We start from the raw sequence: 26,163 nt of genomic DNA, 5'->3' as shown, positions 1-26,163 counted from the left end.
CCCTTCTAAACTCTATCAAGGACTCCGCCGCCACTATGGCTGTCACATCCTCCCAGCCGGTACCCTAACTGGCATACCCGAGAGTGTGATCCACAGCCCTCAAGATCAAGTTTAGGAACGATCATATCCATTTCGCACAATAACATAATCAAAAGCAAGAACAAATCATAATGTTCAAGTAATTTATAATAAAAGTCAAGAAAGGATCTCAGAAGGATCATTATAGAATATAAGAGTGCGGAATAACAAGATACCAAATCAAAAGACAGCTGTAGAGTATAGCGGAAATATACCCTACAAACACATGCGGAAGGTAGATCGAAATCTAAGTAAAGCTCTAAGCTAATACAAGTAAAGTAAAAGATAAGTCTAGAAGAAACAAAATAAATCTAATCCACATCTTCAGTCAGCTCTTTTTGCTCTTCAGTCTTCATCTTCTTCACCTTGTGCTTCCTCATACATACCGTTAAAGAAATCCGAACCTGTAGAGAAGTCTAACAACAGATTGTACAAAAAAAGGAATGAGTTTCGAAAGAAACTCAGTAAGGCAAGTTAATCCATAACAACATAAATAACATGGAAGCAAACCATAACAAGATGCAATGCAATATGAAACAAGTAAGGTATGTATGCATCTAAACTCTATGTATGCTGGTCTCTATGGCAGACATGCTTTAAGTCATAGCACCGTACTTCTTTGGGAAGGTCCGCTCACACACACCCTCAACCATTTAAGATATCTTGGGTTCCCTCAACCATTTAAGATATCTTGGGCAGCTTGTTGGTAATGGGTCCGCCATCCCTCTCGGACAAACCATGGTAGGGGGTTAAGTCAACACACTCTCTTACAACCATTTGGCATAAGTACCAGCGCATGTCAGGGAAAAGCCTAGCCCAATGCAAGTCATCTAGTCAGTTACATTAAGTCAGGTCCAGATACTTCCATTCCTCCCCTCTCGGGATCCTTTCCGGTATCCTCACATATGGTAAACGGGAAGCTCTCATGTCCCCTCACGGATATACTCACCGGTCTCGAGCGCCCATGAGCCCAAGTCTAGCCATATGCAACCCTCCAATACATGGCCCCCACAATGTGATTCCCGTCCTCTCACGGGTTGGTTACCGGTCTTGAGTGCCCGTGAATCCCCATTGCTGCCACGGGTCGTTCGGTCTCAATACCCTTCCGAATCGGGTCTGATATAACGGGGACATCCTAGTCCAACACTGCTAGATAGCCCTAGTATGACATCCATTGATTTGGGAAAGCGTCGATGGGCATCTTCGGAGAACATCCCACACTATTCCCTCCGATGTCCAAGGACAGAAGCGTCAAAAGGACACTTCCCAATCCCAAACCAAACTTAAACAAACACATTCAGATCAGTCATGACATACACAGTCAACACTTCATCATATAAAAGAGAATATAAGATCATGCTCTAATCATTAAACAATATAGTAATAAGCAATTCATATAAGCTTGAATAATGGAAAAGAAAACATATGATAAGTGCTACTGTACTTACAGTAGTACATCAGAAGTATAAAATACAATAACAGTAGGCAAACTCATAGTTTCATAAAGTAGAAACCAGAGAGCATGCGATCTATGTAGTTAAGGAAATAACTGTCCTTACCTTGATTATTGCCAAAGATAATCCAAAGATCAAAGAGAGAGGCTCCAAACTTAGCAAATAAACCCCTAATAATCATAGATACAACATTAGGAAAGATGCCTAAAAGATCAGAGAGCAAACGAATCAAACTGAGTGAAAATTGAAGCTACTGACTTCATTGGTCGAGTGCCTTGGTCCACTAACACAGTCGACCAAGCAGTCGACCAATCGAGTCAGTACGGAATAGTGGAAAACTGTTTTGGCCATAACTTCTTCGTTTGAAGTCGGATTGATTCCAAATTTGAAGGGGAACTTCCTAGGATGTATTAGAATCATATAGGAAGATAAAATCATCAAGTCATGGTCAAAATATGAGTTCTTGATTTAACCCAAGAAACTAGGGTTTCAACCTAATGGTTCCCATAAAAAGGTTATGATCACGGAAAGAGAGGGAATGATTGTTATCAAGAAAATAACAAGAAATCATAGGAAATCTAGTTTAGGTTAATAAAAACATTGCCCATGAGGTTGATGACCAAGTACAACCTAACCCTAATGAAGACATGGAGGAGATCTTAGTCCGAAAATCAATCTCAAAAGGTCTATAACAAAGGGGTTAGGGTTTCATCATACATAACCGATGGCTCTCATGGAAAGGCTAGGGGTAATCAGGATTCACCCTAGGGAAAGAGAAACAAAGAATGCACAATCTGAAAAGGTGTTGGGAAGTTTCCAACAGATAAAAGAACATTAGGGTCTCAGATATGGTTACCTCTCATAAGAGTTGGTTACCTCCCATGAGAGTTACCCATAATTAACTCTCACAAAAACAACCCAAGATAGATAAAGGAACATCTCATTAGTATTTCAAAATCAAGAATGGAATTAGGAAGGGTCTACGAATGAGAGAAAATAAGGTTCTCAATTAAAGTGAAAGGAAAGAAATTCTAATCATACGATTAGGGATTTACTAACAAGGATCCGTGTATCCCACGGAAAGACTAAGGAGAATAAATATTCACCCTAGGGCAAAGAATTTACAATCAAGAAAGGTTTTGGGGAGGGTCCAATGAATTAACAGAAATAAAAGGGTTCCCAAATTGGTTAACCTCTCATGAGGGTTACCCAAGAATTTCCCCTCAAAATCTCTCCCTTTTGGCTAGGGTTGAGATCATGACGATGATCATAGATCTCAAAGGATGGAATGAGATCATGGAATAGATGGTTGCAAGATTGCAACATCTTCTTCCTGATCTCAATCAAGAACAAGAACAAAGAAAGAATAATTTAGAAATCCTAATTAGGTTAAACATGGATCATGAAGAAAATATAGTATGATCAAGGATAAAGAATTAAAGATTGATAGGTTACATTCTAGTAAGGAAAATACATTGATTGGAGGTTAACAAGATCAAACTAAGGGTTCTTGGTTTGATCCAAGAAGTTAGGGTTTCACCTTTTTTGGCTCCCATGAAAAAGGTTGAGAGCACCGGATGAAGTGAAGTAAATTGCTAGCCAATAAAACAAGAAAATATAGATGATCAAGGATAAGGAATTTAGATGATGATAGGTTACAATTTAGTAAAGAAAACACATTGATTGGCTATTAACAGGGTCAAAACATATATCCAAGAAGTTAGGGTTTCACCCTTTTTTGGCTCGTAGGAAAAGGTTGAGATCACAGAATGTAAGGGAATTAATGATTGGCCAATTAAAACAAGAAAATCATAGAAGGTCAAATTTAGATTAACATAAATATGACCCATGAGGTTTCCCTCACATGGGAGGTTATCAAAGGTTCTCCGGATGATCATACAGGTTAGGGTTTCAATGATTCAACTGGTTGGGGTTGAGATCATGATGATGATCATAGATCTCAAGGAACAAGATGAGATCATGGAGTGGATGGTTGCAAGAGTGATCATCTTCTTCCTAATCTCATCTAAGAACAGAATTAAAGAAAGAAAATCAGAGATAGAAGAAAGAGTGAGTATACACATACCTTTGCTGCAGGAGGATGAAGATTTCTTCAAGTCTTGTGAGAGATCACCAAGGAATGCAAGGGAATTGATTAGATTAGGGTTCTAACTCGTTCCAGAGGCTTAGGAGGCATAGGAGGTGAAGTAATCCCGAGATTTGGACTTAAATAGAGCAGCCACGACCTAATTAGCAAAAACAGAACTCATTGGTCGATTGGATTGGTCTACTGGTCCAGTCGACCAATGAGTCGACCAATCAGGACAACAAGGTTCAAACAGGGATTCGGAGGGCTATACAGGGTCAAATTGAGTGAGGTTTTCTTCTACAAGTCAATCAAGAAGTATAGTTTCCAGAAATACCTTCAGATCAAGCATGGGAGTTCATTAGGTCCACCAACTAGGCTCACCTTCTTCGATGCGCAAGCAGGATTTGCCAGACATAGTTCAACAACTTCGAACAAGAGATTTGGAGGGCTATATGGGGTCAAATTGAGTGGGGTTTTCTCCTACAAGTCCATCAAGAAGTCTAGTTTTGGGAAATACCTTTGGATTGAGTACAAGATTTTATTAGGTATTTCAACTAATTCACCCCTCTTCGGTGCGCAGATTCAAAACTAACACTGACAATGCTCTCAAGTGAGGGGCATCATCGACAATGTCCATGGGCTTGGGTTCCGACACCAAATCATCAACCAAAAGGGTCTACAAGAAACAAGCTAAGATCAAATCAAGGTCCAACTTTAAGGTGTAACATTTAAACTAACCCTTCTTTACCCAAAACAGATAGGGTGTCCTGGCTAGGTTTGGGCTGGATTTCACAATGGCCGTCGCAAGATCTTGCACACCTCGACGTTGTAGCTCTTGCGAGGCCCAATTTTGGAGCCCATCCATGAAGTCGAAGAGAAGTTCCTCTTCGGTTATACTCGGGACCTCCAACATGAGTGTCGAGAACTCCTTCACATAGTCTCGAATCGACCCCGTGTGCTTTAGCCTCTTGATGTTCTTTCGGGCCAAGAATGCAGCATTCTTCGGGTAAAATTGCTTCTTAAGCTCCTTCTTGAAGTCTTCCCATGTGTCTATGGTGCACGTACCTCTTTGTATATCGGTGTACCTTCATCTCCACCATAGAGCTGCGGTCTCGGTGAGGTAGAGTTGCACGGTCCTGATTTTGGTAGACTCGTCCTCCATCGAAGTAGCTTCGAAATACCGCTCCAAGTGCCATAGGAAGTTGTCAACCTCCCGAGCATCTCTTGTTCCCTCGAACACTTTGGGCTTTGGCACCTCCACCCTTGGTGCTTCACGCCACACATTCCCACCAGTCGTGGTTCTCCTGCATGTTGCTACCTCTCTACTCAACTCATGCACACGAGCTTCCACCGCGGCTATCCTTTCCACCACTTGTGTTTGAAGAGCATCAAGCTGTTGTTGTTGTTTGTGTTCCATGGTGTTGAGAGCACCCAATAGGAACTCCTTGAGCTCATCCATCCGGCCATCAAGCTCCTCGGTCCTTTGCTCCCCAACGTCGAGGCGTTCCCTTGCCTCGGCCATCGCCAACTCTACTCGTGTTAGACGTGGCTCCATAGTAGCACCAACTTCAACAGACTTATCCTTGCCCTTGCGCCTATCCTTGGTGGTGTGGTTCTCCCTCCCACGGTTTAGCTCCTCTTGTGCGCCATTGAACGTCTAGGACTCACTCGTCATCGTGTCTTCCCACACGCTTGACACACCCAACCGAAGCTCTGATACCACAAATGTCACGGCTTTAGTTCTTGACTAAGCCAACCGTGCCAGCACTTAGCACTTACTTGTACTAAGTCAACCTAAAACCCAACTAGAGAGAGTAGAAGAAAGCTTGGAGCTTCAAAGAGAACCTTGAGAGAACTTGTATTGCTTACTTGGTTGATGCTTTATACAAATGAATCCCTCCCCTATTTATAGGTGAGGTAAGATACAATGAATAGTTATGATTTTGTACAAGTGTCAATAATCTAATGGTTAGGAACATTCTAGTGGGTTTAGATATTTCTAGGGATATTTATAGAGACAAGATACCTTCTAGATGTAGATTCCTCTAGAATCTCCCTCCTTTCTAGAATGTGGGCTAAGTGTAGCCCATTAGTAACTTTAGCTAAGTTGGACTAGACCATGTATGGCCCATTAATATTATATTATTGGGCCCATAACAAAATTAGGCCGTGTCAAGGGGCAAGGATGAGTGGTCTTGAAATGTTTACAGTCAATGACTATTTTTTATTTTTTATTTTTGTCAAGTTTCTGTTTTGCAAAAATCATGTTTCGGACCAATTTTTTCATCGATTCATTCTTAAAGAACAAAAGCACAAATCATTTTAACAAACACTAATCACCTATTCTTTTGTTTTGGAAGAATAAATAAGCCTATGGTAACAGTCTTTCTTGAGAACATCGTTCTTTGCCAAAATCGTTTTCTTTCATATTTAGGACGGCAGTCTTAGCACAACTTTGAACTTTAAAACTTGTGCTTAAAATGCTTGAGAACGACTATGGAATAAATTTAAGTTTGGTAACTTTTGCTACTAACACCGATTTTTATGACAAAAAAATATATTACTACACATATATAAAATAGACCTAAAAACAGAGATTTGTAAATAGGAAATCTGGGTGCTTTCTTGTTTTATTTGTGAAATATGTAACATTTAGATCTTTTTATTTAATAAAAATCAATGTTTAACAGGTAGGGAAAAAGGATAAGAAGGAAGGACTAGTACTCAGAAGAGGGATGGAGGAGTTCCAGTTAAAAGGAGATGGCCGGTGATGTAGAGAAGATGATTGCAATGGGACTGGTGTGGAGGGTTAAAAAAGCTTTGGTGCTCTCCTTTGAGATCAAAAGCTGAAATCCTCTTGCGATTTCCTCAATTCCATCGATTGAAAAATTGGCTGGAAGAAATCCTGTTAATTTGGCAGTACTCTGTCCCTTTCTTGTTAAACCTATCGGCTCCTTCTACTTCTTTGTTTGGTACATTTCCCATTGTTTTGGATGTCTGGTTTTGTATTATGTGATGAAGATCTAATGGGTTCTTGGAGAATTGATCTTAGTGTTTGTATAAACTTTCTTTAATGTGCAAAAGAATTTTGGGATTTGCAGCAATCTCACATGTTAATCTTGTTTATTCTTCTTTACAGATCTCAATTTCATGCATGATTGTCTTTATTTTTTTGTTTTCAATTCGTTAACAAAGGATCTGACCAAGGGGTACAAAAAAAGGGCAACAAGGAAGAGGATGATGCAGGAGAAAGTGGCGGTCACAAGGATCAGCATTGGGATCAAATGGGGTCAAGGGCTTTTGGGTCTTCCTCTTTTGGCTCTCGTTCATCATTGTCGTCTGCAATGCAACAACTAAGCTCAGAGTTCTTGAGTGTGCTTCGGGAGGAAAAGAATAGGAGCAAAGTCAACGGATGAGGAACAAACCATTGCAAGAGAAAACAGAGTATGAAAAGAGTAGAGAGAGAGAGAGAGAGAGAGAGAGAGAGAGAGAGAGAGAGAGAGAGAGAGAGAGAGAGAGAGAGAGAGAGAGAGAGAGAGAGAGAGAGAGAGAGAGAGACATTTAAGTCAACAGGACTATCGGTGAAGGAGATTGAGGGAGTTTTATCATGGACCATCCATTTCTTTTTGGATGAAGAACACATGTCTATCAATCACATCCAAATGTTGAAGTCAGATTTAGAGAATATAACATTTTTTGTTAACCATTTGATCCTTGCCGTGAATCATATTATTTTCCTGCTCCTTGTTAACCATCTGATCCAGCTAACAAGGAGCAGGAACATAACATGATTCAAGGCGGGGATGACCTAGTTAATTAGCCCAACCTTCCTCATTGTTAATTATGATGCTTGGGGCTTGGAATATTAGAGGATTATGAGATGACAATAAGGTCATTGTTGTGTTAGACTAGGGTAAAATAATCAACTAGATATCTTTGCTTTGATTGAAACACGAGTAAAGCTACATTGTTTTGGTTGGGTGTCTTGGCCATTCACCAGACAATAGCAACACCTTATTTTGACTCTCCTAGAGGGAGGATTTGGCTTCTTTGGGATGATGAGAATGTGCAGATCCTTTCCCTCAAAACAACAAGTCAACTAATTCATGCTAAAGTAAAGACTCGAGTTTCTTCTAAATAATTCTTTCTAACAGTTGTTGTTGGTGCAACCTAGAGGGGGGGGGGTGAATCAGTTGCAACTAGTGGATTGTCCCAATTTTTCGGTTTGTGCGGAAATACAAAGTAAATTGAAAACTCAACTAAATTTAAACAATAGCAAACGACCACAACACATGATTTATAGTGGTTCGACTATACAAGTCTACGTCCACTCCTCTCTTGGCCTCAAGAGAGTATTCCACTAATGATTCTCTTTCAATACAATGGGTAGAGATCAAACCCTTACAATAATCTTTATTACGGGGCAAGAGTACCATTTACAATCTTTGTTAATCAAATAGGACAAGAGCACCCTTCACAATCTTTGTTAAGGGGCAAGAGCCCCCAACTAATCTTTGTTCATAGGTAAGAGCACCCAAAGACCAATTCTAATATACCTAGACTAGAATTGAAACAATTACAAAGGAAATGTGTTACCTTACAAGAGGTGTGACACTTTACCTCTTGTGTGAATGTGATGCAATGTGAGTTGTATGCTCAAATGGAGATGTATGCACCACCTACGCCTTCAATCACTTCAAGCTTGACTTTCACAAGCTTACTTTGTATCTTGGTATTGTTCTTCAAGGTAGGGGAGAGAGTGAGAGGCAATGCACAAGGCTTTCTTGCAATTTGAGAGGTTAGGATCACTTTGGGAGTGGGTGATCAAGTGTGAGTGTCAACCCTCTCAAATGAGGTGAATTGGGCTTATATAGAGCACATTTGAGTGCCTAAACCCAATCCCCAACGGTTAGAAAAACGGACATAATTTTAGTCTAGTTTTCAATCCAGACGGACGTCCGTCTCAACAAACTAGCCGTTAAAAGTAGCCGGTTGAATTAACTCAGGGCTAGACAATCGTCCGTCTAGCCTACTGTGTTGAAAAACAACATCAGTAAACTAGACGGTCGACCGTCTACCCAGACGGTCATCCGTCTGGTACAGTTTTGCTGTCTTAGTTTGGGACTTGGACTTGGCTTGGATTTTTGGACTTTTTGGTCAAACCTAAGCCACATACACCTTTCTACTATGTCCTAGGTCCGTCTAGTGACATGAATTACATATTTTCAATATATTTACATATGCGTGTATGCGAGAGTGTCCTAAGTCCTAATTCCAACTAAGTCTTGATCATTGAAGTTCTTAAGTCTTCTTGTACTCCATTCTTCATGATCATCTTCATGTCCATCTTGGCATGATCTTGACTTTGGCTGACTTAAGCATATGGCTTTGACATTGGTACACTTGTTTCTCATCTTGAACTAAAACAACATAACTCAATACAGCAATTAGGAATTCATGTTTGTAATCATCAAAACCAATGGAGGCTGATTGGCAAATGCTGACATGGCATTTTCCAACAATCTCCCCCTTTTTGATGATGACAAACACATTAATGATGAAAAATATGAATGATCATTAACAACAATAAAAACTCATTCATATGCATATTATCACATGTTTTCCCAATGAATTATCTAATTCATTTAATTCTCTCCCCCTTTTGTCATCAACAAACAATATAAGAGATGCTTCCCCTCAAATAGCACTCCCCCTTTGTCATTAACAAAAATGGAATAAGCATGAAATGCTCCCCCTAAAATAACTCTCCCTCTTTTCTTATGCTCCCCCTAAATTAATGCATAAGAAGAAATTCTCTCCCTCACATATGCACTCTCCCCCTACATGAATGCATAAAAGGAAAAGATAACACTACACTCTTCCTTAATAGACTTTTTCGAGGTCCTTAATTATTTTGGACAAGACTTCAATTAAGTTGTCCCTATTCATGTCAATTATTTCATTTAAGCCCCTATCATCATTTCTAATGGAATTAAGATTATAGGAAGAATTTACCTCAAGGTTTTCTTGTTCTTCCTTGGTCTATGCCATTAGAGCCAAGTTGATTCTTTCTTCATCAGTCTCCTCCTTATCTTCTTCATCATCACTTGTGATGTAGGATATTTTGGCCATATAGGCTTTCTTCTTTTCTTCATTCGGGCACTCGGATTTGATGTGACCCGATTTCCTACACTTACAACAAGTAACATTAGATACACAAGTTATTTCATTAGAAAGATTTTTACCTTTGTGTTCCTTTGAGGATTCTCCTTTGTGAGGATGCTTTCCTCTTTTATTTTTGAGAAGTTTCTTGAATTCTTTGGCAATTGAGTATATTTTCTCCTCAATGTCCGAGTCATCTCCTTCACTTTCACTTTCTTCTTCTTTCTTGGTGGCACTTTTTAAAGCTATGGATTTCTTCTTTCGATCCTGTTGCACATTTGCTAGAACTTGCTTGTCTTCTTCAAGCTTCGCTTCATGAGCAAGCAAAGATCTCATAAGCTCATGAATGGTGATTTTTGACAAATTTCCCGCTTCTTGAATTGCGGTCTTTTTGGGTCTCCATGAGGGTGGAAGGGCTCTTAGAATTCTCCTCGTCACATCCTCATTTGCCAATTCCTTTCCAAGGCTATGCAACTTGTTAATAATGTTAGTGAATCTACTAAATAAAGAAGTAATGTTCTCATCATCTAACATTTTAAATTCTTCATATTGAAGCATATAAACATCTAAGTTTCTCTTTTTGATGTGGTCGGTCCTTTCATATGTGACAACCAACTTATCAAATATTTCATTGGTACTTTTGCAAATCCCACATCTATTGTAGACTCTTTCACTTAAAGCACATTGCAAAAATATTTTTGCTTTGTGGTTTAATTGAATTTTAACCATGTCGATTGGAGTCCACTCGGTTTTGGGTTTGGGTACCTTATTGCCTTGTTCATCTATTTTGAGAGCTTCGTTTGGTCCACATGTCATGATGTTCCAAACATCGAAATCATGTGCACAAACAAAATCTTCAAACTTATTTTTCTAATAGGCAAAACCTTCTCCATCAAAGTATGGAGGTCTAGAGGTGTTAAGACCTTTGGTTCTTGAAGGAGCTTCATAAAAAGGAAAGTCCATGATCCTTGACTCTTTTAAAGATTGATTTCAATCTTAATTTGAGCTCCCTCTCTGATACCAATTGTTGGTGCAATCTAGAGGGGGGGGTGAATCGGTTGCAACTAGTGGATTGTCCCAATTTTTTGATTTGTGCGGAAATACAAAGTAAATTGAAAACCCAACCGAATTTAAACAATAGCAAAAGATCACAACACATGATTTATAATGGTTCAACTATACAAGTCTACGTCCACTCCTCTCTTGGCCTCAACAGAGTATTCCACTAATGATTCTCTTTCAATACAATGGGTAGAGATCAAACCCTTACAATAATCTTTATTACGGGGCAAGAGTACCATTTACAATCTTTATTAATCAAGTATGGCAAGAGCACCCTTTACAATCTTTGTTAATGGGCAAGAGCACCCAAAGACCAATTCTAATCTACCTAGACTAGAATTGAAACAATTACAAATGAAAGATGTTACCTTACAAGAGGTGTGACACTGTACCTCTTGTGTGAATGTGATGCAATGTGAGTTGTATGCTCAAATGGATATGTATGCACCACCTACGCCTTCAATCACTTCAAGCTTGACTTTCACAAGCTTACTTTGTACCTTGGTATTGTTCTTCAAGGTTGGGGAGAGAGTGAGAGGGAAAGCACAAGTCTTTCTTTCAATTTGAGAGGTTAGGATCACTTTGGGAGTGGGTGATCAAGTGTGAGTGTTAACCCTCTCAAATGAGGTGAATTGAGCTTATATAGAACACCTTTAAGTGCCTAAACCCAATCCCCAACGGCTAGAAAAACGAACATAATTTTAGTCCAGTTTTTAGTCTAGACGGACGTCCGTCTGGTCAAATGGTCGTCCGTCTCAACAAATCATCCGTCTAGCACAATTTTGCTGTCTTAGTTTGGGACTTGGGCTTGGCTTGGGTTTTTGTACTTTTTGGTCAAACCTAAGCCACATACACCTTTCTACTATGTCCTAGGTCAGTTTAGTGACATGAATTACATATTTTCAATATATTTACATATGCATGTATGCGAGAGTGTCCTAAGTCCTAATTCCAACTAAGTCTTGATCATTGAAGTTCTTGAGTCTTCTTGTACTTCATTCTTCATGATCATCTTCATGTCCATCTTGGTATGATCTTGACTTAGACTTCATGTCCATCTTCATGTCCATCTTCGCATGATCTTGGCTTTGGCTTGACTTGAGCATATGGCTTTGACGTTGGTACACTTGTTTCTCATCTTGAACTAAAACAACATAACTCAATACAGCCATTAGTAATTCATGTTTGTTATCATCAAAACCAATGGAGGCTGATGTGGCAAATGCTGACATGGCATTTTCCAACAGTTGTCTATGATAGCAACAACGTGGAGAATAGAAATCATTTATGGAATGATTTGAAGATGATCGCTAGTGACATGTCCTCACCTTAGATGGTCCTTGGAGACTTCAACGCTTACAAGTCTTTCAATGAAAAGAGAGGAGGGCTCATTCTTCGTACCAGACATACTGCGCCAATGTAAAATTGTTTCTACGAAGCTGAGTTGCAATATCTCTCATGGTCCGGTTGTCATTATACATGGAGTAATAAGGGATCCGGTGATGGGAGGATTGGTGGTAAACTCGATCAAGTAGTGACAAATCCTGCATGGAGAGATGGATACCCTCTCTCTTCTGCCCAGTTTTTAAATCCAAATGTTTTTTTTATCACAGCCCTATGGTCGTTAGTCTTGGTGACAGACCTCGTTGACGTGGAAAGCAATTTTATTTTTCCAATCATTGGGTTGAACATCTTGAATTCCTCCCTCTAATCAGGGAAGTATGGTCGCATCCAACTATTGGTAGATCCATGTTTTCTCTCATGCACAGGCTAAAAGAAGTTAAAGAAGTTCTCAAGACTTGGATGCAGACACGGTTGCCCGCCTTTGCTTGGGCCGAGGTTGGGCATACTCCAAATTAGATAAAAAAATCTAGAATTACGATGGCTATAGAAATCTAACTCTAAATTTTTGCACAGGTCCTTAAAGTCTCGATGTGGTAGAAATACTATTTCATCATGGGTGGCTTTTCAGAACAATCACCCATGATGAAATTAAAGCGGTAGTCTTTGACACGGACGATGACAGTTCACCAGGAACTAATGGGTTTGGTGCTGCATTTTACAAACATTGCTGGAATTTTGTTGGCAAGGATGTTTGTAAATCCATATCTGATTTTTTTCAAAAACCTCAGTGTCTCATGGCAAGTTAAGCTCTCCAGACTCACTCTTATATCCCTACGGTAAATCTCATAAAACTTTCAATGACTATATAGGCCTATTGCTGTCAGTTCCTTACTCCACAGATTTATTGCAAAGATTATTGCGAATAGGATGAAAGGCGTCATTCACAAATTGGTTGACATCAACCAAACAACCTTCATTCATCCAAGAAAGACGGATTAGTAACAATGTTCTTCTGTGTCAGGAACTTCTTTATTTCTATCATCTTAAATCAAGCCAACCAAAGTTTGCTACCAAATTTGACCTAAGAAAAACATATGACTCAGTGCAATGGACTTTCTTTTCAAGGTGCTATCTAAACTTAATTTTTCAGAATGATTTATTGATTGGATTAAACTTTGCACTTATGACCCTAGCTATGTGGTCTTTGTTAACGATGCCCAATCCCCAATATTCACTGCCAATAGGGATCTTAGACAAGGATGCCCCCAATGTCTCCTTCTCTTTTCAACATAGTGCTACAAATGCTCTTTGACTCCCTATCCAGTACAACAATTTCAAGTGATTTCATTCATACCAACACTGTGAAGAACCAAGTATCACTACTATTTATTTTGCTGATGATTTGATTGTTTTTGTAAAAGGAACTCAATCAAATGCCACTGTCCTTTATGATGCTTTGGAAAGATTTAAATCTCAATATGAATTGTCAATAAACAATGGGAAATAAGCTCTATTTTTTGGTAATTGCTCTAACGATACCAAAGTGGCCTTTACAAGTATTCTTGGAGTCCCAGAAGGTAATCTTCCTATCAAATATCTTGGCATCCCACTTGGATCCAAGACCTTATCTGTCTTTGATTATGATGGTCTACTCAATAAAGTGGAAGCAAAAATACAATCTTGGAGCTCTAGGGCACTCTCCTATGCAGGTGGTTTGACTTTAATCAAATTTGTGTTAATGGGTATCATATCATACTTGATCAATATTATCAACATCCCTATCAACATCTTAGACAAATTAAAAATGATTATGGTTAGATTTCTTTGGAATGGCAACACACATACCAACAAATACAAAGTGGCTTGGGCTTCGGTTTGTCTTCCATATGAAGAGGGTGGTTTGGGCCTACGTTGTTTGAAAGAATGGAACACTGCAGGCCTAATGAGACATCTGTGGAAGCGCGCTTGTGGTGAACAATCTTGTTGGGCGAATTTTATCAAAACTCGCTGGGTCAAAAAGTATTCGGTTTGATCACTACCAAGACCCACCCAATGCTCTTTGTCCTTCCGTCATATCTTAGACACTAGAAATTTGACTGTGGGGCTTGTAAAGTGTCTCATAAAAGATGGGAAATCCACTTAGTTATGGTCTAATCCTTGGTTGGATGGAGGGATGTATGACAGGATAATATGATAATTGCCCAAGCTGTGGGAAGAAGCATCTTTGAGACGATGAGCCATCTCATAGATGATGGGGGGGGGGGGGAATTGGCAGATGGATATTGTAGACCCTATCATTATGGAGCATTGGGATGAAATTATGAACCTTCTTCTCAATCCTCACCTTCCTTGCGACTCAGTGGTGTGAACACCTAGTCCAAATGGTATTTTCTCTCTACGAACGGCTTGGGACAACATTAGAAAGAGGGCCGTGAAAGTGGCATGGGCGTCATTAGTTTGGTCCAAGAAAAATCATCCATGATTCTCCTTTCTGACTTGGATGGCTTGTTGTGGCCGTCTCTCAACCATGGCTCAATTGAGAAGTTGGGGTGTTGAAACTGATTCCTCCTATATACTTTGCAATAATGGGGATGAAGATATGCATCATTTATTTTTTTCTTGCACTTTTTCAGCACGAATATGGCACCAAGTTTTGCGGCTTAATGGTTTCTCACGTGGGCCTCTAAACTCCTGGAATGTTGAACTTGAATGGGCATGCTCTCATATGACAGGGTCTTCATCAAGAGCAGACGTTCGTTGCTTTGGTGTAACAACAACAATTTATAAAATATGGGAAGAGCGCAACAATTGTATCTTCAAGGGAACCACTTCAATTTGGAGCACAAGCAGTTTATGAGAAGATTCGAACCGACACATGGTCTCGCTTTGTGCACCCACCGTCATAGACACGGAGGGGGACAAGAACTTCTTTGCTCGATGGCACCTTCCACATACCTAAGGCCGTGTGTCTTAGATGGCCAAGGCTGGCACTGAGCTGGATTGCTATCAATTGTGATGGATCTTGTAGAGAAAATATTGGTGGATATGGATCCATAGCTTGGAATCAACATGGCATGATTCTTTTTGCATTGGTAGGTGGGGTTCTTGAGGATAATATTACCCGCTTGGAACTATTTGCTATCAAGTGTGGGTTGGAGACCACAATAAACATGAGCTTCAACCGAATTGAAATTAGGTCATATTCAATGGTGACAATCCAATCAATACAAAGACATTTCTCTACATCTCTGAGGGTCATGAACTTGGTCACGAAGATTAGGGAGCTTACAAGGAATTTTAATCTTTGGAATTTTGTCCATCATTTTTGAGAAATTAATACATGTGTTGATTTCCTAACTAGAGATGTAAATTCCTCCCAGGAAACACTCTTTTCTGTAGATGCTATCTCATTGATTTTGTCCTCACTTGCTAATGATGATATCAAAGGTAAGTAGTTTTACAGACTATAATTTTTTTCTTTCTTTTCTCCCTTCTTCAATAAAAAAAAAAAAAAAAAAAAGAAAGAAAAAGAAAGAAAGAGAGAGAATATAATTTTTTTTTTTGTTTAACTTAATCTAAATATTTAAATGTGATTGATGGACATGTGTTCTTCATCTAGAGGGAAATAGATGGTCCATTTCTGACAAAGAGATGGACTTGATAAATGTGTGTGGGTGAGAGATGATTAGGTTTTCCTCAATAGGAAATTGGAAGTAAGAGACGTTTTGAAGGAGGTGAAAAGGAAATTAAAGTTGTGTTGAATCTCCATTTTTTATCCAATTTTGAGACATATTTTGTTATTAAAAGAAGACAAGACCAAACAACTCAAAAGTTGTATTGCAAAAAGTTTTCTAAGACACAAAAATTGAACCGGATTGTTTCTTGAAAAGGATAAAACGATTCATTTTACCAAATGTTTTTTAGTCATTTTTCAATGTTTTAAAAACAAAAGAATGCTAAAAACTGTTCCTTGACCCATTACCAAATGCACCCTAAAAAAAGCACCAAAAGTGCTTCTCCAAGAACATTACCAAACACATCCTTCCGTTCTCACAAATTCAAATTGGGGTGGGGGGAAGGGGCAAACAAACTTATAGAAGAGAAGAATGCGTCTCAAATCCTGGAACCAAACGGTTCCAGGATAGATGTTGTACCTTTTTATGACTCCTTGAGTTGCAATTGAAGAATGTATCATCATCTTTTATCTGGTTGAATAGGCTCGGATTGGTATTACCATGATTAGTTCAGCCAAGGTCAGTCATCATCAACTAACAGAAATCAAACGTACAAAATTTTGGTCTAGCAAAAGTTGCAATTCAGTCTTTAAAACGGTTCCAATTTGGCTACATAGCAGGTTACTACCTGATTTGCAATGTGAGATGGGAAACCCATGAGAGAATTAATCACCTGCAAGAAATACTGAAACCATCAAATAATTGTTGATTGACCAAAGCCAAAGAACCTTTGTTGGTTTTGGAGATCACAAGGAGAAAACCTAGCTTGTCAACAGTGGAGAATACCTAGCTTGTGAACAGTACATAAAGATGGTATACCATTTAATCTTGAGTTGGTCACCCTTGCATATGCATCATTAAGCAATTTGATACCAAGGCCACAACAAAGTGAAGGCTCTTAGACCCAATGGAGTGCATGAAATTGTGGGATAAGTCACAGTGTATTCACAAGGATCAAACAAGAATTGCATATAGAAGGAGACGACACAAAAACTTGAACAAAAAATCCGAGATCATGTGACGGATAATGAAAATTAACAAAAAAAAAAAAAAAAAAAGAAAAACAATTTTCATCACCAAAATCTCCAGGGATCCTTGTAGGGAGGGACATAGTTCTCTGTGGGAGGGAGAAGGCGAAAGGACGACACTGTTTTCTCTAGGAGAGGCCCCATCTGTATCACATAAAAAGATCCAACCATCAACATGTGTAATGATCATTTGTTCTTAAAACTTAAAGAACCAAATCTAATCTAGTAAGCCGAAAATGCTTCACTATCCAAAAGGACATAGAATGACAAACATAGCATAGCAAAATTAGTGTTCCCACTTAATTCTTCCAGTATTATTATTTTTAATCTTCAAGGGTCAAAGATCTGTGAATATCAAGGACACACATACGCTAAGTACCATACTTGATTTTGAAAATTTGATTATGCGAGAAGAATCAAAGAGACAAAGTATTGGAATTTTGGCCGGAAAACATTTTCATACAATTATAACAAAAGCACCACCCCAAATTTAAAGAAAGAAAAATACAACCAAAAGAGTCTGAGTGCAACATTTGCCCCAGCATTTACATGCATTTTGTATATTTTTAATACTTTGTATATTAAATAGTAGAAAAATATCTCTGTGCCATATCAGTCAAGATGCTTTTGCATAACCCCCCCCCCCCCCAAAAAAAAAAAAAAAGCAATAAGACAGAAAAAAAAAAGCACTCCCAAAAAAATCCCTAGCCATGTGGGTGCCTTATCAGCAACACCTGCTCAACACTTGTGGCATTGGAAACCTCCACAAACAACAACTCAGCTATAACCTTTCATAAAATATATCAACAAAAGAAATGATTTGGCAAACTGTGAGAATAAATGAATGATAAACCCATAACGAATTCAGCAGTAAAGTTTATTGTTATATATAATGTAGTTGTTAATATTTTGCTTTTTATTTTAGCTTAGGTTCTATTTTTGGTTATTTGGTTGACAAGGATTCATCATGGCCGCAACATTGGCCATGTATTCTGCTTTATTTTCTTTCAATAATATGAAATCAGTTTTAGGAAACTTTATGTATCAGGATTAGGAGACTTTTCCAAATCCCAGAATTCACAAATAAAGCTATCTTGGCAGGGGGAGTGCACACAACTCACATCCCCTCCATCTCTTCTTCTCTTCATCTTCTACTCTTCTTTCTTCTTCTTCTTCTTCTTCTTCTTCTTCTTCTCTGTTCTTAACCTAATCACAGAATTTGGAATTCTAACAATAGTAATCCTATTTAGACAGCTGCATAGGGAATGGTCAAATAGTAAAAGATCAATACAGAACACCAAGATGGGTAAAACATGACCAACTATATCTGAAAGACTGAAATACTTCATCAAAATCTGTTTCAGAAGAACGTAGTTTAATTGGCTCTGATAACAGGAGCAAAATTTTGGGAACCTCATATTGTGACTTACACTAGCACACAAACAAACCACAATGAAAGAAGAAAAGACATACAGATTTCCACTGCTTGTTTAGAGTAGAAGCATTCAGTGAGTACAAGTAGCCTGCAAAAAAGTGTCCACAAAGATAAATAGGGATTCTGAATGTGAAACAAACATGACTAAGAAATGATGACATAGATATTTGCAAGATCCATGTAATTGGTTGCTAATCTATATATATTATCCAAGTTGCCTTTTTGTCTCTGTTTCTTGTATTTATTTATGTCCTTAACTCTTTATATGTTGTACAGAGAATCAGAGATAAAGATAGGGAGTGAAATATAGAAACATTGATACGATCATAGATTTGAAAATATTTCTTGAACTATCGAATCTTTCTGTATACGTTATTTATAATTAATTAATTGAATTTGGAGAAGTATATATTATTACAACAACAACAACAACAATAAGCCTTGTCCCAACTAAATGGAGTCGGTTATATGGATTCTTGCCTTCCAATCAGTTCTGTTTGAGGCCATGCTAAATACAAGGCCTAAGCTATGCATATCCTTTCTCACCACTTCTCTTAAGGTTATCTTAGGTCACCCCTAGCTCTTCTAGTTCCTCCAATCTGGATTGGAGAAGTATATATTATTGTTTTTCTTATAATCATATATTTAGTTTAAAGCTTTATATATTAAGTAGAAAAGTTAAAAGGGAGAGAGAGATTAAAATTTATTAGCCAGTGGAATAGTCAAAGGGTATATATGAAATTATAATAATTATTTTAAGTTATTTTAGGTGATGATGAAGGAACAATGACTCTTCAGTTCATGCTGATTCCACTTCCATTTTAATTTATTGCATTCATCCTCAAAATAGTTATTGAAGTATTTTGACATAGAAATAGGTAATTAGAGCATACCATCTCTCTCAGCAGTTGAAGCTACATAGTGCCGGAAAATACTTGGCTCTTGAATCTGCATTAATCCATAAAATTTATGAAAAAGCAGCCTTCATATTTGGCTGAACAGAATTTTCACTAATTGAGACGTTGAGAGAGCACTCACAGATTTTGTAGGGGATTTGCGGACAAGGTATTCATAGTACCAGTAAGGCTCTCCATCAATCTGTTAAGAAACAGTGAGATCAAATTATGTGAATTTTTCTAATCAAGGTTCAAGAGGCCATAAAAATGGAATAACACTCTCAGGATAAAAATGAATACAGGAATTTGGAAAGGAAAGAGAACAGAAGAAAAATCTTGGAAACTCACTTCATTAGAACGTGTATCTAGAATTGAGCTCTCTGCCATCCGCTGTGCCGAGGTGATACGCTGCATTGCCATTTAGCATGTTAGTTCAAAACTTCAAACTGGGTTGGACAGTCTGGAGAAGCAGCTACCATGGACATGATGCCTTCATATCTCTACGCATGATAAATAGTCATATTCTTCAATTTGGATTCAATGGACCACCTTTTAAAGGGTTTCTAGTCAACTTTAGGATCCAAACAAACTAAAATGCTGCTTAATGACCTCCCACCACCAAAAACTAAAAAGAGCACAACAGTGCATGACAGCCCCACTGCTGTGGGACTTGGGGTGGTTCCCATCACCACCACCAAAAAAAGTTTGATAGAAAAGAAAAAAAACTAGAACCGTCAATCCTTAATCAAGCTTACAGCCATATTAAGTTAAGTACTGAAGAAATACCAATGCAGATTTGTCAGATAGAACAGAATCAGCAACTTCTTTCGCATCCCATAAACTCTTATCCTTGGATTTTAACAATGAATTGGGAGGACCTACCTGAAAGATAAACCAAATCAAAACCATAAAACTTCAAGAAAAGATCAGATGGCTTGCCTATTGAAGTATGGTTTTATTGAAGTTACCGAGACAGAAATGATAAGGTTATCAATTATGTCAACACGCTCAGACACAATCCGCTGTCTTGCATCAGCTGTACACCACCAACAAAGTTAATTTGTCTATCATGTTTCCTAATATATCATCAGTACTTGGGAAGTTGGGAAGAAGGGAATGGAATGTCCTTCTCCCCCCAAAAGATATAATGCTTTGAAAAAGCCACTTGATAAGAACCTTCAATTCACTATGGAATTCAACAGCAAAACAGAATAAATTCACAAGATAGATCTGGTCTTAATGGTGCTGTCGCCTCCACACCCAATGGTGCCCTCAGCCAGAGGCTGCCCTAACTCACACAAAAATGCCCGGTACTCTACTCATGACTTTTCCCTATTTGTACCCCCCCCCAAGACATAGCCTCTTTCTTACTCTCTCCCCAGCACATGGCCTCACATGGCCTAATTCCAGGGTCTTATCACCACTCAACTGCTTAATTTAGCATCCCAGATTCTTTGTATACAATCCACCAAATGTCAGACTATCACTTTGTCACACATGTAAACATTTTAAAGGATACCAACTTAGAACATTACCTCAGCCCTTAGCTGAAAGCTAATCCAGTCCATAAGAGGACTTACTATCAGATGTTTGTTGACCATCCAATATGAGAATTTTTTATCAAAAGATCAACTGGTTTCCTCCTTTGATCAACATGGTTCTTTAAAGCTTTTGCTCAATCATTCCACAAGAAAATATGTTGTACAGTAGGAAAGAGAAAACCTGAGATAACTAAACTTACGAGATAAAGGAGCAGCTGATGAGTAACGCTCTGGTTTTCTGGATTCAACCCTTCCATAAGAATAAAAGAGTCAGGTTTCTAAAGTTAATGACAAAAGACTGAGGAGAAGTGATTTCTCTGTAAACACAATAGCATGAAGAAGATTAAGTTCATATTAATGCCAAAGATAAGATATTTATCCGCTTTTTGAGAGGGGAAATTTTCTGAAATGTGATGTCGGAGCAATCCCTGATTGAGAAAAGGAAGGCCTTTGTTGTGTCTCTTTCAATTTAAGGTTTTTCAAATTCTTTTTCATCAAAACAAACAAATTAAATCGCATTACCCAATTTTTAGCTACTCCACTTATTTTGTATATCAATCAATTGTCATACTGATCTCAGAAAGATATCCAGTTGCATTGCCAGAAACAGTGGCCAAACTACAAGTTGATACAAATTAATACAAAAGGGTGAACCCGGTGCCGAAGGCTTCCACACATGCAGAGGCGGGGGGGGGGGGCAGTTTTCCTAGGCAACCTTACCCCGGCAATTTTTTGCTGAGAGGCTCTTTTAATTCCTTGACCTCAAGCTATAACTGTGGTCCACCAACCATTGCACCAAAACCCAGCCCTTAAGTTGATAGAAAGTAATGTTATACAAAAAGACTAATACTTTACAATCAACAACATCAACATAAGCGATCTATTGAGGTCTCAGAACAATGATTAAAATGTCAACCAGGCCCTATGTTTTTTGTACTGGGTGACATCCTGACGTAAATCCAAACAAGCAGGTTAAGTCTGTTGCGAATTAGTTGTGTCCTCAAATTTGATCTATTCACTTATTTGTCTCTGATTTATTTAAGTAATGTTATGATATTTCCCATGCATTACCAATGGGATTAACTATATTTGTATAGAAGCTAGCATGTTGTATGGAATTGAATGTCTAAGCAATCAAAAAGGCATTGATAGAAAGCCAAAAAGTGAAAATGAAAGTGAAATGTACGGAATGGTCCCATGCAAACTTAATGCAACAGAACTCAAAACATGTAGTGTGAAATGTATTTTAAAGGTCCAGAAATTTAAATGTTCAGTTGAAAAGAATTGCCCTAGAAAAGAAAAACAAAGGCTAGAAGGAAATGATAATGATGATATGGGCAGGAATAGGTGTGAGAAATCTGAATGATAAGAATGGGCATTATGCCTGAGTTTCACAATAGATTTCAAGATTACAAACCGAAAAGTGTGCAAATAGTCTTAATTTACTACTAGCTTTTTCCTTTTGAGAGAGAGAGAGAGAGAGAGAGAGAGAGAGAGGGGAAGTTCTTGCAGAAATGTGACTCAATTCACTTACCATTTGAATGCATACTTCTTTGATGGCAACTCCACAGGGAACAGAAAAGAGCAAGCGTTTATCTCGTCAACAAGCGAGGCCATTTTAACATTCTCTGCTTCGGCTAAAGCTATGACACAATTAACCGTAAATAAAATAAGATTATTACAAATTCAGACACTAACAAATCCTTCTTCAACACTCACCTCACCCAACCCTTTCTCCTCAAAACCCAAAAGAAGAAAAGAAAGAAAGATAAATCCAAGTGACAACCGAACTTGTTCATGCCCGAAAACAAAGGAAAAGAAAATGAACTCTGTTAACCTTGAGAGGAGAAGCCCATGTTATGTCTAAACCCCTTGATTCAACCATACGCAAATAAATGAAAACCTAGAACTGAAAAGAGTTTGTTATGACTACAGAGACGATTCAACTTACCTGAAACTGGTAACATAAAAAGTAATGGGGAAGAAAGACCAAAAAGCACTAAATCACGTCTCCCAAGGCCAATTTCCGAATTATTTACCAAGGAAGAACAAGAAATTGGTGGGAATCTGTCTCGTACTATACTGTTTGTCTGGTTCAGAGCACCTGTGGTTTGGTACCTGAAGGCAAAAATGCAGAGCAGAAAAAAATGAGAGCAGCATAACGAGAGAGTGAGAGCAAGAGCGAGATGTTATACCTGAAAATTGGAAAATACGCGGAGAAAGGGTGATTGGATTTGCAGAGGGAGTGAGAAGCAGGAAGAAGAGCTGATGCCATTATTCTTCCTCTAGCATTCTGCGTTGCTGGTTATCCACTCCCTATTAAAATCAGTTAAACGGTTAATATTGGTTAAATTATTATTAATAATGAGAAAATTTCTCACCCCCCTCTGATACTTACACAGTTACAAGTTACTACTGATATAGTCTCAGTCATTGATATTAAAGAGGTCAATTCTCATTGAACATATCTGGGTCTTTCTTCATCTATTGGAAAATCTAAAGTACAAATTTTTTCTTTTATTTTGAAGCGTCTAGATTCTAAATTATCTGAGTGGAAGGGAAAATTACTTTTTCATGCAGGGAAGGAGATTTTAATTAAAGCAGTAGCATTTGCTCTTCCTGTCTATGCTATGTCGTGTTTTCTCATACCCAATGAAATTTGCAAACAAATGAATCAAAAGATCCGACAATTTTTGTGGAAAAATGATCAAGGAAGGGGTATTCATTGGGTAAAATGAGTAAAAGAGATGGAGGCTTGGGGTTCAGGGATGTACATTGTTTCAACAAAGCTTTCCTTGCCAAACAGAATTGGAGACTTTTAACCAACTCAAACTCATTATGGGATCAGGTGATGCATGCAAAATACATTAAAGACATTCCATTTTTTGAATGTCGTATCCCAAATAATTGTTCATGGGGTTGGAGAAGTATTCTGTCTGGGAGAGACATTCTCAAACATGGCATTATTAGGCAAGTGGTGGGAAATGGTGTTAATGTGCATATTTTTAAGGACCCATGGCTTCCCACTTTGCCTTTCCATGGCATTAGTTGTGCCCCTTTAGGACATAGTCTAATATGGGTGCAAGAGCTTATTGATTGGGACACTTGCCATTGGAAATTACCTTTACTTTAGTCTCTATTTTCTTCATGTGAGGTTCAAGTTATTTTAACAATCCCTTTATTGTCTCCTAATACTCTAGACTCTTGGATATGGGACAAAACAAAGGATGATAAGTTCACTATGAAGTCTGCTTATTATCAATGCTTAGCTATGGCTGATGATCAAGGTAATGTTGCTTCTTCTTCCTCCTCTTCAATATATTGAAAAATTATTTGGCAGATTCCTACTCTTCCAAAGATTAAACAATTTTTGTGGCGATCCTTATATGAGGCTATGGCAATTGGGAGCTCCCTCTTCTTGAGAAATGTTTCACTTACCCCTCTGTGTCTAATTTGTGGTCATGGTTCGGAGAATGTATGTCATGCCTTGTTTTTTTGTCATCATGCAAAAGAGTGTTGGAGACTATCTCCCTTCTGTATTAATACATCTGATTTTTTAGGGACAAATTTATTTGATTGGATGGATTTTATCAAAATAAAGTTCAATGGTTATGACAATTTAACCCTAATGAATCAGATGTGGAGTGCCTTAGCTTGGTGTATATGGAATACTAGGAATGCTGCACTTTTTAGAGGGATTGATGCCTCCATAATTCATACAATGACTACTTTCTCTTATCTATGTGCAGATTTACAATCTCACATGATGGATCTTCAAATGGCTCATGGGGATCTTCATCCAAGGCCTAGTCATATCGTTTCTAAAGAACTTGCTCTCTTTCAAATTTTAGTTGATGGATCATGGGATCGTTCTTCACATAAAGGAGGTAGAGGGTGCATCATGTGGGACTATAATGGTGGTTTTGTAGTGGCTCAAAGCAGATGTGGTCATAGTGCTTTAGTAACTTTAGTTGAACTTGAAGCCATTAGAGATGGCATTATTCTGGGTTCCTCTTTAGGAGCGGTTGATTTGCATATTCATTCAGACTATTTACCTGTTGTTAGTGCTCTCCAGGGTCTTCCCTCATCTTTAGATTGGATGTGTCTCAGTTTAGTAGTAGATATTTTGAAGCATTGTTCTTTCTTTCCTAGGGTTTCTTTTAGTTATATTCCTAGAATTGGCAATGGCTTTGCTGATTTCCTTGCTAAGGGTGCTTGCAGGTTATCTCTAGACAGATCTTGTTGGGGGTATACCACCTTTGTTTATTGTGGATTCCTCCCGTTTGTATAGGTCTTTTGACCTAAACTCTTTCATTAATATAATCGCTGCTTTTTTGTTCTGGCCAAAAAAAGTGACAAGTTATGACAAGCATGGTTTTAGCTATGAGTATTTTTTTTACCTCTTTTTTGGTAAATTGAACTTATACTGAGGGAAATTGTGTCTACAACCTAGGGCATCTTTCATGACAAGATCGTGTAGCCATAGAGTGGATTTTAGTTATTCTATCATACATACCAGCGAGATGGCCTTTCCGCATCGGGGTGTTACCTAGTGTCAACATCCCATGGAGAAAAAGGGATTTTTTTTGGGTACTGGTGCTTGTTTAATACTGGAGATGAAATGCCGTCCACAAGGGTGGAACCCATGACTTCTCCACTGATGAGTATGGATCTTTACCATTCAGACCAAAAAAGGAGGGGGGCTTTGGTCTTAAAAATTTGCATGAATGGAACCATACGTTTCTCATGAAGCATTTATGGAGTTTAGCAACTAACTATACCGGATGTTGGACCCCTTATATTCATCATAGATGGTTGGCAAATCAATCGATTTGGGGCTTACAACAACCAAATCAATGCTCATACACTTTGCGATGCATTATTAAAGCTCGGAAAGAGGTATTACCCAACTCTAAAATTTTGTTGAAAGATGGGACCTCCACATTTTTGTGGGATGATCCTTGGATACAGGACAACCCTATTCACCGGAATGACACGCTCATTGTAGAAGCCCTCGGTCGAAATCCTATAGACAAGGTGGCATCACTATGTTCAAGCCCTGGGATTTGGAGAGAAAACATCACCGACACTGCTATTTTTAATTATTGAAACCAAATCTCATCTATTCGGTTTCATCCCTATCTTGCAGTAGACAAGGTCATTTGGACCCCTGTGGCGTATGGGGAATTTAGTCTTAAGTCTGCCTGGAATGCTTTTCGTCGTCGCAACGATGAAGTCTCATGGTCAAAGCTAGTTTGGAATCATGGTACTCACCCATGTTATGCCTTCATCTCTTGGCTTGCATACCATAAACGCCTGACCGCTAAAGACATCATGTTG

The 26,163-nt window shown here is 38.4% G+C and overlaps 1 protein-coding gene across 1 annotated transcript; it reads right to left on the bottom strand.

Annotated features, from left to right (window-relative positions):
• Positions 1 to 16,213: 16,213 nt before the first annotated feature.
• Positions 16,214 to 23,133, bottom strand: PPD5 (PsbP domain protein (Mog1/PsbP/DUF1795-like photosystem II reaction center PsbP family protein)). The gene is made up of 11 exons (XM_089166536.1): positions 23,019 to 23,133; positions 22,775 to 22,941; positions 22,358 to 22,466; positions 21,024 to 21,073; positions 20,251 to 20,318; positions 20,069 to 20,164; positions 19,631 to 19,690; positions 19,425 to 19,484; positions 19,280 to 19,334; positions 18,425 to 18,474; positions 16,214 to 17,095 (listed from the first exon to the last, which is right to left on the bottom strand). Exons 1-11 carry the CDS (start codon positions 23,096 to 23,098, stop codon positions 16,997 to 16,999), a joined length of 894 nt encoding a protein of 297 aa, XP_089022662.1. The 5' UTR covers positions 23,099 to 23,133; the 3' UTR covers positions 16,214 to 16,996.
• Positions 23,134 to 26,163: the final 3,030 nt, after the last annotated feature.

The sequence above is a fragment of the Hakea prostrata genome, chromosome 8 (assembly GCF_041222555.1).
Source record: "Hakea prostrata isolate BN-2017 chromosome 8, UWA_Hpros_2, whole genome shotgun sequence".
NCBI classification, from domain to species: domain Eukaryota; kingdom Viridiplantae; phylum Streptophyta; class Magnoliopsida; order Proteales; family Proteaceae; genus Hakea; species Hakea prostrata.
This window is presented reverse-complemented; position numbering and strand designations above follow the sequence as displayed.